The sequence below is a fragment of the Lutjanus erythropterus genome, chromosome 1, assembly GCF_056507025.1.
Source record: "Lutjanus erythropterus isolate fLutEry1 chromosome 1, fLutEry1.hap2, whole genome shotgun sequence".
NCBI lineage: Eukaryota > Metazoa > Chordata > Actinopteri > Lutjaniformes > Lutjanidae > Lutjanus > Lutjanus erythropterus.
Genome location: NC_139317.1, coordinates 18,697,627 through 18,712,800, shown reverse-complemented (window position 1 = coordinate 18,712,800; position 15,174 = coordinate 18,697,627). Strand labels below are relative to the sequence as shown.

At 37.6% G+C, this 15,174-nt stretch overlaps 1 protein-coding gene across 1 annotated transcript; it reads left to right on the top strand.

The window, feature by feature from the left end:
• ca7 (carbonic anhydrase VII) lies at positions 1–10,552 on the top strand. Its single transcript, XM_084715634.1, has 7 exons — positions 1–162; positions 2,096–2,293; positions 4,450–4,568; positions 6,046–6,141; positions 6,518–6,580; positions 6,697–6,852; positions 10,095–10,552. Exons 1-7 carry the CDS (start codon positions 126–128, stop codon positions 10,212–10,214), a joined length of 789 nt encoding a protein of 262 aa, XP_084571760.1. The 5' UTR covers positions 1–125; the 3' UTR covers positions 10,215–10,552.
• The last annotated feature ends 4,622 nt before the right edge of the window (positions 10,553–15,174 follow it).

Genomic DNA, 15,174 nt, shown 5'->3' with positions numbered 1-15,174 from the left:
TCAATTGCTGCACGAGCTGATGTCCATGTCTCCGTCCTCCACGTGCGCACCGGAGCGCTGCAAGAGTCGCAGACTGACAGACTGACAGACAGCTTTGGACAGAGTTGAATCCACTCACAGGGACAATGACAGGGAATCGCTGGGGATATGGAAAAGAGGACGGTAAGATCTCCCAGCATCCAAGCCTCTGGCACTGTCTTTACTGCTTCTCAGTCCACAGTGGAGGACATTTGCGCTCTGGGAGTTAAAATGCGTGTTTATTGTTGGGTGTACTTAGTGTTTTATTCAGGGAGAATATCGCTGAGGTTGTTAATGCGAGATTAGCCTCATGCTTAAACGGATGACCGCTGTCACCTGAGCTTCAGCCTGACTGATTTGCCCTGCACTGGCTCTTGAGAGAAACATTGCATGGCATCAGTGTGATAGTCAATATAATTAAAAAAAACAAAACAAATTGCTTTATTTGCTGTGATACATCGTTTAATGTGGGTGACACAATCTGGAGTGAATTTCACTGATTTATTTGTGGGGTCTTAATTTCATGCTGATCCAAGCACTTGCTAATGTATAGGCAAAGACACCTTAATCAGTTTGTCAGTGTTTTATGGTATAGGACTGGGCAATATATCAATATTTAACCAATACTGTGATATGAGACTGGATTTTGACTCTGATTTTTGATATTGTTTTATTGTGATGTGGTATAAGTGTCTGTCCCTGGTTTTAAAGGGACAACTCACCCCAAAGTTAAAAATATACATTTTTCTCTTACCTGGACTTGCATCCCTCTAGATATTTTGAATTGCTGAGTTTTGGAGATATCAGAAGAGATGTCTGCCTTCTTTTAAATATAATGGGACTAAATTCCATAAAAAAAACACCTCCTGCGTAAAAGAATAAAACCCCAAAAAGTCAGAAGGATCTTGAGGCCCCGCTTTCACGGTCTGTATTCATGCTGAAAATCAAGATCAAGTGAGCTTTTATGATCCAGTTACTCAAGATAATCCACAGACCTGGTTGTGAGTAGTTTCATGAAGGAACTACTTTCTTTCCATGGTAGAATCCATTGGAACTACTTTCTTGCTTCTAGGAAGAAGGTAGTTCCTACATGAAATCACTCACAACAAAGTGTGTGGATTATTTTGAGTGCCCGGGCTGTGATCTGGAAAGAGACTCTGGTGTTGAATTTTTCATACATATTTTTGGCACTCTTAGCCCCACGAGCATAGTGCCATTTAATCACATTATATTGGCGAAATGGCATCTCTATAACCAATATCTCTAATATTTTTAAAGGCTGCATTACAGTAAAGTAATGTAAATTAATGACTCTTTCAGATTCCTCCAGCTTTTCTATTATTTACCTTTACCCATGAAGTCATTATATTTGATATTTATCAAAAATCTCATTGTGTTAATATTTTGCAAATGTTCAACATTTGCTGGAATGTGGGGATTTGTTGGTTTTCTTTTCATTTACTATCACAAATGACAGAGTCTTTGAGTTTTGGACTGTCGGATGGACAAAAGAAGCAATTTGAAGGAGTCACTTTGGGCTCTGGGAAATTGTGAAGAGGATTTTTCCACATTTTTTAAAATATTGTATAGACTAAACTATTAATCTGTTACTTGTGACAAGAATTGGCAGATTAAACAGTAATGAAAACAATTGTTAGTTGTGGTCTGAATTATCAATATGGAGGTATTTCAACAAAAATATAGTTGTATAGTTGTATAGATATTTGACTTTGTCCATATCATCCTGTATAAGATCATCATATGTTTACACTATTTAAGAATTTTAAAGGTATGTTATTTAAGAGAAACATCAAGATGTGTGTCACAGCAATATCTAAACATATTAAAATCGTATTAATAAGCTATGTTGTCCAGCCCTAGTTTAGAGTCATTAGAAACTGATGCTCTATGCTTCAGAATGTAATATTTTTATTTGCAGCTGAGTGAAATCTGTTGTTTAGGAAAAATTAGATTGTCACTCCAGAAATGACAGCTTAAGGCTTAAGTGCAGCATTTGGTGTTTTGAAGACTTGGTGATAGGTGATATATTTATGTAATGTTCTTCTTCTATCATAAGGTCCTTCTGTATGGCACAAGAACTTCCCCGTTGCCCAGGGAAACCGGCAGTCACCCATTGACATTATCCCAAATCAGGCCTCACATGACCCCAGTCTGGGCCCAATTGTCCTAAACTACGATCGCTGTACCTCCATCAACATCTCCAACAACGGACACTCTGTTGTTGTGGAGTTTGACGATTCTGATGACCGTTCAGGTGAGAAAAACTTTGTATTTAAAACTTCAGCATCAACTTCTGGAGTTTATGTTGAGTCTTAAAAAAACACAAACAATTGGTTCATATAAGTCCTGGTTTTAGATGCAGACATCACATGTCTAGATACTTTGAAATGAAAATGAACAGAAATGTGAGATGGTAACATCTTGGTAGGGACTGTGCTTTATATGAAGTGTGTATGTATCAGTCCATTGTTATTTGTCTTGCATTTATTGCCAGAGATCACAGTTTAGTGATAATCATGGCTCTGAAATCTGCTTGTCAGCCACATGCAGTGGAAATCTACTCTAAAAGCTGATTTTCAGTAAACAGACACTTGAAACTTGGGATTGTCTTGATTTTTAGAAAGTGCAAACCATGTGCATAAACTGACCGTAATCAGCGGTTAGAAATAAACCGCTGATTATGCTGCAGGGAAGTGCAGGCAGCAGTTAACTGTATGAGTATCCGTCTGCTGGACAAGAGATATAATAATCTGAGGTGAGCTCAGTGGTTATTATGACCCTATTTGCTTTTATCGTTGGGTGGATCCATGTTAACCACCCTGTCATTACCATGAATGATAAGCTCAGAAATGTGGCGCTGATCAGCTCAGACAGTTTCCACACAGCAAGCAAGTAGCTATCAGTGAAAATAATTAATGAGACCTGTAAGAAAACTAATGCACTTCCTCAGCAATTCTCTGTAGTTCAAATGAGGCGCACAAATCCTCTAAACCTGCTGTTGTCAGTTTGCCACATGTGGATTAAGTCTGAACAAACATATGACTGTTCTGAGACACTTTTGTTTAGGTAAGAAAAGGAGGATAGGTTAAAAATCAAAGTTTTTATTTAGGCTGATAACACACTGTTATTTTTAACTTTTTATACAATATATTCTCTTAATTAGTTGAACAAACACGACAGGAGTTAAAACCGGTCATAATTCTAATTTCTCAATGCTTTTGTTTTGTCTAGCAGTCATTAATGTTAGCATTACCAAGGTCAGGGTTACGACATTATTATCACCTTTAAGGAGCTGATTCAGCACAGCTTATTTTGTGATAATAATTTTCTTTAGAGATCAACATAACAAATTGCCAGATATTGTTAAATGTTTCACCTCTCCTTTTTCCCACCCACATAATGGGATTCCCACCCATCCCATTATCCAAACTGCTTTTATAAACTACGTGTATCATAACATGGTACTTGAGTTTACGAAAGAGGAGTTAAGAAAGCAGAAAATATTCACATTTAAGAAGAATTTTGACTTTTTTTTTTGAAAGAATTACCCAAACCGATAAATCGACTATCAAAATAGTTGGCGATCAGTCCAATAGATGACAACTAATCGATCAGTTGTTGCAGGTCTAATTGCATTACGAATCTTGCGCTCATGTCTTTGGGCTCGACCATGGCCACCACACCTCACAGCCAGAAGAAAGTGAACATTATTATATCATCAGTTATTTTAAAGTGGCAATTTATCAGTCACATTGTTCTAGTGGTTATCCTGCATCTATTGTGAGATGGACAAGTTAAGTGTTTTGCTCTTTTTGCCATTCATGCTGAGCTAATCTGACCTGAACTGAAGTGGCCCGTTTGTCAGAAGGATGTCAGCAGCATCACAGTGAATAACAATCAGATTACACTGGTGTTCATTCCCAGCAGTGCAAGCCATAGGCTCTGAAAACTGTCTGTAGTGTCCTGATAATGGGCTGACTTTCATTATTATGACATACATTCCCATTTCTATAAAAACCTAATGGTCAGTGGACCTGAATGTGAAGCTAAACCAACCTTTGTTGCTTTATTTAGCATAGGATTGGCTATTTGTGACTCAAACTAAAGCTTGTGCTGCAGAGCTGGTAATGATAGATTTGTTGGTTAAGCGGTCTGTCTGCCTGTTAGCGCTCATGTCTCAGCTTTGGGTGAGAAATCTGATAAAGTCTGCTGGGTGTTTCCAGGTTGACTCATCTCTGTGGTGTGTGTCTTAGTGTGTTAGTATGGCCTGCAGTGCTACCAAGCTGTTTGGAGGATGCTCTGTGCTGGAAAGCAGTTTGTCTAACACCCACAGAGAGTCAGGGTGTGGGTGTCTGCCTGTCTGTGAATTTTTTATTTGTGTTTTATAACACCTCCTCTCCTCCTCCACAGTGATCCAGGGAGGCCCTCTTGACAACCCCTACAGACTGAAACAGTTTCACTTCCACTGGGGCGGAAAGGGCTGCGATGGCTCTGAGCACACTGTTGCAGGAAATGCCTATGCATCTGAGGTCAGTGTCTGGGGTCTGAACACTTCAGTGCATCAGAATAACCAATTTTTACCTAAGCTTTGTAGTAAACTAGATGTGGTAATATATTTTGCTGTGAAATAAAATCAAGTGGAAGAACAATCCACTCATCACTTTTATTCCTGCCACTTGTCACTCAGTCACTTAAAGATTTCATCTTACCTTAGTTGTGTTGTTTGGATAATTTGATGTGTTGTGGTACTTATCCATAGTCAGTGTATGACTTACAATAGATGGCAGTCAACACACACCCAGTTTGGAGAGAGGGGCACCAGCATGGAAGCTGTTGTTGTTGTACTGTTGTGGGCAGCAACATAACATATTTTAGCCACTTGAACTTTTTTTTAAGTGTACACTATATTTCGACTATTTTCACAGCTTTACTTTGGAGTCAAACAGTCTTTTGTGATGGAAAATCACCGTTACATAAGCCAAATGTCACTCTCTCCAAACCAACCAATCTCCACAGGTAAAATTAGTCATTTTACCTTGTAAAACGTAGGAGTTGCTGGTCTACTGCTGCCTCCATCAGTCAGTTTGTTTGTGTTATTGTGTGATTGCTATGTTTTAAAAGGATAGTTCAGAGTCACACAACAACACAAATAAACTAACGGCTCAAGGCAGCGGTAGACCACAGGAGTTGTGTTCTGTGAGGTAAAATGGCCAGTTTTTCCTATGGAGTTTGGTTGGTTTGGGCAGAGCTATATTTGTCTCAAATAACAGCAGTGTCCCATCAGAAAATGGTGTGCATTTTCCCATATGGCAGTGCCAAAGAGAAACTTCCACTTTATGTGCATTTAATGGACAATAAAATAATCCAAATCAGAATCAAATTACAGCTTTGCTAAAAAATACTGTCTTTTTTCCATCTGTGGTGGGTCATTCCTACTTTCAGTAGAACTTTAAGAAAGTAAGATTGAAAAGTACATGCATTATATGGCTGAGAACAGGATGTAGATATACTTATCTCACCAGTACACACGCATGAGTATAATGTAATTTGCATGACTTAATAAATAAAATAAGATAATCATTTATTAATCCCACAACAGGGTTAGCAACAGTTGTTACACCAGCAAAGAGGGATAATATAAAAACAGAAGCATCAATAAAAAAGCAGAATATGAAAACTGCAAGCTATAATAAATAAGTAAACACATAAGATATAAACAAGAGAAAATCAAACAATAACAAACAAACAGGAAACAGACTCAGCAGTTGTGTTAACATTACTGCACATAGTTTGGAAATTAACATATTGCACACTTTAATATGAAATAATATTGGACCTGAGTGAAATATTGTTCAGCTTGGTATATATTTCTGTGAGTGGAATACTGAGCTTGCTCACTGGTTTACAGTTATATTTCATTTTGGTCTGTGTGGTCTGCTGGGACTATAGTTCTTTTATTTAACCATAAAAGACATTTTTTTAAATTTCTGTTTGTCTTTCCGCTAGCTTCATCTCGTACACTGGAACGCTGTTAAGTACAAGTCGTTTGGGGAGGCGGCGACAGCTCCCGACGGCCTCGCTGTCCTTGGCATCTTTTTAGATGTAAGATGTTTCTCTTAAGTACAGTCCCATTTCCAACCCCTCTGCACCCTTTTCTCTCCATTTTGTATTAATGTAACAGTTTCGCAGCTGTTTTTTTTTTTTGAGCCTGTCTTAAGTCATGGTAACTTGAGCAGAAGAAAAAGCAGAATGACAAGTTGTAGACTTGCTGAAAAAAAAATCTGAGATGTGGAAAAAGGTCAAAAGGTTGCAGGAATTGAAAGAGAAGCTAGTAAGAAAAGTTTGTTTTTTAATTTGTGTCAGCCACACTGAACACATAAGATTTGTGATATTTTGTAGATCACACCGAGTATTTTTATATGGATTCCCTTTAAAAGTCCAAAATCCAATTTGAAAACAATCTTGTCTGTTCCTGAAGACAGGTGATGACCACAGATGGCTCCACATGATAACAGACGCTCTGTACATGGTGAAGTTTAAGGTGAGCGCTATGATTCGTACAAGATTTTATTACATGCCATGTTTATATGGTTTGTGACCTGCTCTCAGTATTATTCCAGTCATATAAAAGCTGTTGTCTCTGTGTTTCAATTACAGTCTAGTGTCACGGATTTCAAACGTTTCAACCCCAAGTGCCTCCTACCCAGCAGCCTCCACTACTGGACCTACCTGGGATCACTGACCACGCCCCCCCTACATGAGAGCGTCATCTGGATTGTCCTGAAGGAGCCAATCATAGTGTCGGAAAAACAGGTGTGTGTTGCAAATATGTTCCTTTAACCAAAACACATGAAACTTCAGTACATATTGATTGATTGTTGTTTTAGTTGTTTAGTCCTCTGCAAACTCTGCAAATTACAAAATAATTTAAAATGTAGTGATGTGATAGTTGTGTACATCCTGCAGAGATGGGACCGAGTCATTGTTTTTTCAAGTCACAAGTAAGTCTTTACGCTCAAGTCCCAAGTTTCGAGCCCTAAACAAGTCATAAATGTAACAGTAATTTTCCAGGCTCACTGATTTACAACATTCCTTAGATGTTAAGCTAATGGTCGCTAAATATTAACTCATTAACTATGTTAATATTGGGCTCAACTTACTGTTCTTCATGCAACTTCAAATGTCAAATGAAGCTGGACGTTGTTGCATCTGTCTGTAATTTTCAGCCAATTATGCATATCTTGCAATTTTACTTTTTATTTTTTGTTGAGTTTACTTACTTATCACATAACCATAAGTTTCTTCCTTCGTACTGGTGTGGGACATGTCAAGTAAACCAGATTATACTCCACCAAAACTCTTGCCTGTGGTAGTTATTTTTTCCTACAAACACACCATTATCCTTAATCCACCTTCCTTGGCTGCTGCAAGTCGGTACTGAATTTCCTTGATTACAACTCGATCTTCCATCACTGCTTAAAAAGAGGCAATTACAATATCAGAAGTGTGCAAGCCTAAGTCTAAAATAACACTGATAACTGACATTATATCTCCTCTGACTGCACATATAAAAGTTTAAGTAAGCAATCAATAATAAACATTTGTTTAAGTCAATGGTTTGCACTCGTATTTCTCTCATCTCAAAATGTGTGTTTGCAACATCCGTGTTTCCTGGCCTGGAGGACTATTCTCCTCTTGGCTCCAGTGATCCCCTGCCTCCTTTGTTGCTAAACCAAAGCTGAGCATCACTGGATCAGTATGCCAAGTTTTGGTAGTTGTGGGGGTGAGTGCATGTGGGGTTTACCACTATGCTGTAACTTATCCAGAAATATACTGTTTGCTGTGAGTGTGATGCTATATCCAGAGGCCGGAACAAGGGTGAGCATCATTCATGGGGGATGCTGTGTTCAGGGTTGATTTGTCTTTATCCATCCCTCTTAAGGCTGAATTTAATCCAAAAGTTTAGGTCTGATAACCCCAGGTTGTTGACAAGTTAAGCTGACTCACTGGACGTCTGCAGCACATGCCTTCCAGGTCCCCCTGTGAGCTGGCCCTGTGGCGACTGCTGCCAGCCTCTGGATTATACTCTCACACGTTGTTAATCTTTTCTGGTCCAGTCCAGGACTGTACTATACATGAGGAATCGGGAACTCTAGTGATGGTGGCATCTCTGGTGGCCGATCCTTTTGTAAGCCCATGTGAGAAGCGTAGCTGGGGGTGAGGTGTAACTTGGGCCCCACAACCCCTGACTCCAGGCCTCAAGCCTTTGATCCCCTCCAGCTGATTATCCTGATGGACGGATGACTGGGTGGGTTCAGGGCTTTAATTGAAAAATGCTTGTGTGGAGACCCAGCAGGGAAAAGACCTTATATAACAGAGCATTATTTTGTTTTTCTTTTCCCCTCATAATGTAATGGTAGACATGGAGCTAAAGGGGAAATGCCAAAAAGAGGCTGGGATGTGTGGGTAAATGCAAGTCTGATAATATTTAATATTTTTCTTCAAAGTCAACTTTATTGTGAATTTACAGAGGATGGAAATGCCATTTCTCTCAGACTCTGGTGTCTCAGGTGTACAATAACTCAGACAACAAAGGTTGAAAAATAGAAACAAAGTACTAAAGAAGTACTAAGTTTAAAACTACTACAAGTATTTTTTAAATGGTTATGAAACAGTCTCCGTGATATATGACCTACATAAGTTAACATGACCATTTGTGTATGGCAGGGGAAACACTACTTTTTTTCCACTGGGACCTCCAAAATAAAAAAAAAATACGGAAGTTCCTTGTAGTAGCTTTAAACATTTACAAGTTAAGCAAGGGATGAGGAGGGATAATAAGTCACAGATAAAGAACAAGAACTGAAATGAATAATTATAGTGCAAAGACAGATATACAGAAAATGCAAATAATATTCCATCCACAATATTTGTTATTTGTAGCAACAAATACAATTAACAGAATATAACCACAATTAATTGATGTATTAAAGTGTCCTGATACAGTTTGTTAATTTGTGTACTAGAGCTCCATTGTTGTTGAAAAACTATTAAAAGTACAGTCAGTGTCACACAAATGCACTGGAGGATGTGTTCCTTCGTAATAAAGAACATGGGTGATGTAATTTGTTTTGATTCAATCCTACATACGCTGTCCTGTTTCCAAAAATACTCACTAGTGCATCAGACCTGCTGCTGAAGATGGTCCTGTTTACTCCTGTTTAAGTAACATTAGATAAAAAAAACACTACAGCATCCAGCTGTTTTAGGAAATGATTAAGCCCTTTTAAAATGTGTATGCATGTCTGTATGCATGTATATACCTTATTGTCCCACAGGGAAATTTGTTTTGGACTTGAAGCTGCTGCATCACGCAATATACTACAGACATACAAACATAGATCATACATACACTTGCATGGACGTGCTTAAATTCACATGTTGATTGTGTGAGAGCTTCCTTGAAATAAGAGCAATACAAACAACAAAACAAATTGTAAATGAGGCAGATAATAAATTGTCAGGTTGCAATATTTTAGTCCCTAAATCACAGTCATGTACTGTTACTTGTTGCAGCTTAATCAACTTAATCAGCAGTTTGGCATTTTGAACCATCAGCCTGAAGCCAATACCTGAAATTCTGGGTTCAGAATGTGTGTTGGGTCATTTATTATCTTCTGCCTCTTGAGCAAAGATTTCTCGTATAAAGTGTGAAGATAGTGCTCTTCTTTTTTCTCCTTGATTTTCATGGCTGTTTGAGTAAGATGTGTGAGCTTAGATTTGAACTGTGCTGAACAGTTTACCATACCTTATTTGTATTATACTATATATTGGATTATACTCTCTAAATTCATTTGATAGAGCAAAAAGTTTACTATTAACACCATAAAGTCTAATCCTAAATAAAAGCATTCTTTTCTCCAGTGAAATCTTTGGAGGGAATGGGTTTCAGGTAGGAAAATCAGAAGGTTCTCAGAGAGAGACTGATGTTAATCCAAGTTTCTTTGTAAAAACATTAAGGGAAAACGTTCCTTTCTCTCTGTCTCTCAATGCAGCTGGGCAAGTTCAGGATGCTTCTGTTCACTGGAGAGGAAGAGGATCAGAGGTTACGCATGGAAAACAACTACAGGCCTCCCCAGCCTCTCAAAGACAGGAAAGTGCGCTCCTCCAATTAATGTGACCTCAAGAGATCTGGAGTCACAGACAACAAAGGCTCTTCTTGACAACAGTGAATGCATTAATTTGAGTGTACTTATTTTACCTCATGGTAGCTTGTCCTGAGTATTTCTGATTTACTTTGTACAGAAGGAGAAAGTTAAAGGAGTAATTCTTATTACCTGCAGCACATTGAGATTCAGGTTTCTCTTCACTGGTCAGACAAAGGAAGAATCAGCTTTAGAGTGATTTAGGAAAAAAATAAAAAGGATATAATAACATTAACACTTAGGAAGTGAATTATTTGACTACTATGTGCTATTTGATGATATTATCTCTGGTAATGAAGACTCAAAGTTTGGCTACTATACTTTCATTCTCTAATTGCACTATATCCATTTTATGAGCTGCATGTCTGTTTTTAGGCAAAGATAACATCCCTACAGGGCTGACAGGAAGCAAACAAAGTTAATTCACTTTTCACAGTTAGCTTGTACACACTGTTAAAAGTATTTACCATTTGTTTTGTATTTTTGAGCGTTTTGATAATCACTACAATGTCTTAGATTACCTTTAGCGACATTAGCAGGTTAGGTATCATCATCTTCTTCATTCAAACTCGACAGAAACAAAATAAGACTGACCAAAAACATCTTGGCTCCTTTTTCCACTGCTCTGAAAATCACCAGCTATGGTGATTATTGGTCAAAACGAACCCTTACTGCACTGTGTAAAATGTGAAAATATCACCGGGAGAGGGGCAAAAGATGAGGCAGGATGATTTTGGTGAGTTTATTGTTTTTATCAAGTATGAAAGAAGATGATGATGCTAGCTAATTAGCTAACAATGGTTATCTAAGACACCAAAATTATGATTATTGTGATTGTTAAAATGCTCAAAAACATAATACAAAAAAAACAGTAGATACCTTTAATAATATATCAGCAAGGGCAACATTACTATAGCATTGACAGGAAGTAAACAAACGCTCAGCTTGTTAAACAGATATACGTTCAAGGAAAACTAGTGTTGCTGGGGCAACAAGATCCTACATCAATGAGCAACAACCTCCTGGTAAGGTCTTACTATATGTAACTGGTAAGCCTGTATACCAGTGCAGTCTGTTGCTGTTTGCCCACTGGTTTGTTGGACTCGCTGTCTGCAGATTCGCAGCCTCTGCCTCCTTACTGATCCCGATTGATCCCCCGCTGATCCGTCCTATTGCTGGTGGATTCCTGGTCTGTGTGGCCATAGATCCCTTCCAGTCCCACAATCCCAACTGGAGGTGGGATTGGATTAGAGCAGCGTTTGCTTAAACTGCTCTGTTTGGCCATGACTTGGAGCTCAAGAGACCAAGATATCCAACCTCCAGCAGGCTGATTTATTATTTTTAGCTCTCCAGATTTAACAAAATCCTGTGTTCGTGACTGTTTCTTAATTTATCAAACTCTGAATTTTTGTTTTCATTCTGAGATTAAATTGCATCCTGCCTGCAGCGTCACATTTCCTGGTCCAGTGCAAGGAAACTTAAAAAAGAAGGAGGGGTCTTTACATCATTATTTGAAAAAATGACAGTATGCTATGCTTAGATGTTTATTCTTTTATTTTTAGAGCCATTGCTTCACCAAAGGTCATATGATGTAGATTTGTTGGGTTTTAACGTGCTTCTTCATGCATCTCCCATAAACTTCAATAGAATAGGTACCAAAGTCTGGGAACCAGCAAATAGTGAAGTAATGTCCCTTTCCTCTTTTTCCTTCATTTCCTTGGTCCAGTGTTTCTACTATGCAGAAGGTAATGCACACTGTTATTAACAGCTCACCTCTCAAGCTGCACTTGTAAGAAAAACTGTCCAGCATGTAAATGCCTGACGGAGGCCCTGGTGCCTCAGTCTGGTGAGTTATGGCAGCTTTGTGGTCCTTATTTAGACGGACTTGGCTTTTACTAATTCAGAGGTATGGAAGGGATTACATTATTTTGTTTCCATGCAACAAAACGCACACAGTAAGAATGGCGCCGCGGTTATGATTGTTTTGTGTTGTTGATGTTAAAGAGCATTAAAAATGTAATTTATGGGTGGTTTGGATATTTTTGTAATTCATTCAAAATCTTGCCATGCTTGCTGAATGAAATAAAATTCCAAATAACTTTATCTTTGTCTTTTGAATGGGTTGTATCAGATTTGTAAAGTAACATTTACATGCAGTGAAAAAGGAGTGTTTCTTTACTTGATATTCTGGGACATTCTAGCTTTTGCTTCTGCTCTCAACCACACACTGCACTGAGACAAAAGGAAAACAGCTGGTTGTCAGCAAAAGAGCCCAAGCAGACATTTATATTCATGAAACACACTTGTCAATTTTTCTTCTTACCAAAAAGAATTGTTAACTTTCTTTATGTTGCTATAACTGAACCTTGTACCTGGTATCCACAATCTGTTTTTGATGGAGGAGCCATTCAAGCAAATGTTTAAACTCACTCTCACTGATCAGAAGCAGCAATGCTGGTTTCAAGGTAATTATCAGCCAGATTGTAGCCTGGAGGGCTAAGGGACAGAGAGAAGGAACATGGACTGTGATCACAGTCAATTATTTACCAACTGTGTTCATTGAGCGACTTTTATGTGGCCTTTAAATTAAGTATGGTGGTGTGTTTATAGATAACACTATCAGTAAGCTAATATTATAATAGATGGCCATTGGTGGGGCTGTAATGTGCATTGATGTTGAGAAAGACCATTTTGCTCCATGTGTTTGTCTTAGAACTGAATGGGGCAAATGAAATATTTTATTGTATGTATAAATAAAGTACACGTCCAATGTTAAAATGAAGTAAATTAGTTGATGCTCCTGTACCTCTGACCTTCCTGTTATTAGATCATCAGACAAAACCACTCAAACAACCCCTTATTGTTTTTCCAGAGACACATACATACAGATTTGATGAGATTTGATTAACAAATTGTGCCTTTAAATCAGTGTGTTTCACAATATAAAAACAATTAAATTCAGTATAGCTTCATTAATCCCACTTGGGGGAATTTGTTGGAGCAGCTTGATATACATAAAAAAAACAAACATTAACATACCAACAAAGAAATCATTATAGCACTAATTAGAGCTAAATGTGGAATAAAATGTATCAACAATACTGATAAAGAACTTAACTAAAATGCAATTTAAAAAAAAAGATAATATAAAAAAATATATTGATGACGAATATGAATGGTTAAAAAACTATGGAGCGTTTAATAGATAGATTGCAGAGGGAATGAAAGATTTGGAATAGTGGTTATTTTTACATGCAGGTAAAATAAAATGACACACTGATAGCAATAAAGAAAATTAATTTGCTGCTTTTCAGAATTTTTTTTTTTTGGTTGCAAAAAGAACCCCAAAGATCAAGATCCAACATATACCACACATCAGGAATAAAGATCAAACATGGAATTTAATATTGTTTATGCTTTTCAAATGACTCTTGAATCGATGAAAGCACAGTTTGTATGAAATGGTCAAATGTTTCAGGTCATTTTTGTCATTTAGTTACACTTTTGAGTCTGAGTGGGAAATATGTAAAGAATCATTTGAACTTTTCTTCTAAAATCTGAATCTTCTGTCAAGTCTGTGGCTTCAACATGTGCCTACACTATTTGTCCAGCAGATGGCAGATTTAACCAAAATGGAGATTAGTTCATTTTAATACAAGTATCAGATAATATATTTATTAGAAGCACATAACCGCCAAAATTGAACGGCCTAAGCTGGGAAAGAGACTCAGGAGATTTCTCCATTCTTTTGCATCATGATGATGTTTCTCACAGTAAGTGACAGTCACAACTCATGTTTATGAGACATTGAATTGATCCTACCGGATGCTAAATTAGTGAGGCTTGAACTAAGAAACAGTGATGCATGCTGGAGCACAAAGCAGGGATCACTGGTGCATATATCATAATATATGATTGTGATGAAACAGACAATATGTGGGATGAAATCATTTTAAACGCCAGGAAACATGGTATTGTTCAGCCATAATAACAGGATGTAGGATAAGTCTACGCCACTTGAAATCTGGCACCTTATCAATATTCAATGAATGGATAGAGGCTTTAAATATAGTGGCAAGTATAGTACAAGAAAACCACATAATACAGATTTAAATCTTCATAAAACAGAATAAAATGTTTATTCAAATACAGCTCAAACTCATTATATTTGAAGAAAATAGAGTGTTTTATCACTTTTATACTGGCCTTATCTTTCTACAATGACATTTTCACATTTATTTTCTGACAGAGACATATTTTAATTTAATTTTCAGTTTTTCTGATGCTGTTTTTGTGTCATATACACATTGTGTTCAGCTTGTGTGGGTCGTCCTGTAGGGGGCAGTGTCTACTATCTTTTGTATCACATGGAGCGAGAACTCTGCTTCACCTTTCACCAAACACGAGATTGAATATAAAAGTAAAAATAAATCACAGACAACTGTGCAACATCTTGGTTACATGAGAATGACTTCATGTGTAAATTAAATAATGGCTGACAACAGCAGAAATGTCTTTCATCCATAAGGAGACGGCATATTTTCTTTTAGGTTTGCTATCAGTAACACTTGACCTTGTCTTTGTCCATCCACCTTGCCTCTGTGTTTGGATGAAGAGGTTGCATTACCCCGTCTGGTTTTGTTTCCATGTATCTGCTGATGGCTGTGGAAAAATTCTGTTTGCAGGTTAATGAATAAAGAATGAAAGTGGGTGTGTGTGAAGTATATTTAACACATATTCCCAAATAATCTTTCCAAAATAGCATCGGGGAGCTTTATTGAGACCGAGAATACCTGAGCGGGCACATCATCCTCAGCCACAATCAATGTGCCATGTAATAAGATATTACAGTCAGGCCTCAGAAATAGAGTCAGTCACATGTATTTTTAGCAGCAGGATATCTACTTGCTTGTTGTAGTGATTTTTTTTC

What these genes read in the sequence shown, in the direction of transcription:
- ca7 (XM_084715634.1), top strand. Translation starts at nt 126, where the DNA reads ATGACAGGGAATCGCTGGGGATATGGAAAAGAGGACG. An exon ending in GGGATATGGAAAAGAGGACG is followed by an intron (nt 163 to 2,095) that starts GTAAGATCTCCC and finishes TTCTATCATAAG; the next exon opens with GTCCTTCTGTATGGCACAAG. An exon ending in GAAATGCCTATGCATCTGAG is followed by an intron (nt 4,569 to 6,045) that starts GTCAGTGTCTGG and finishes TCTTTCCGCTAG; the next exon opens with CTTCATCTCGTACACTGGAA.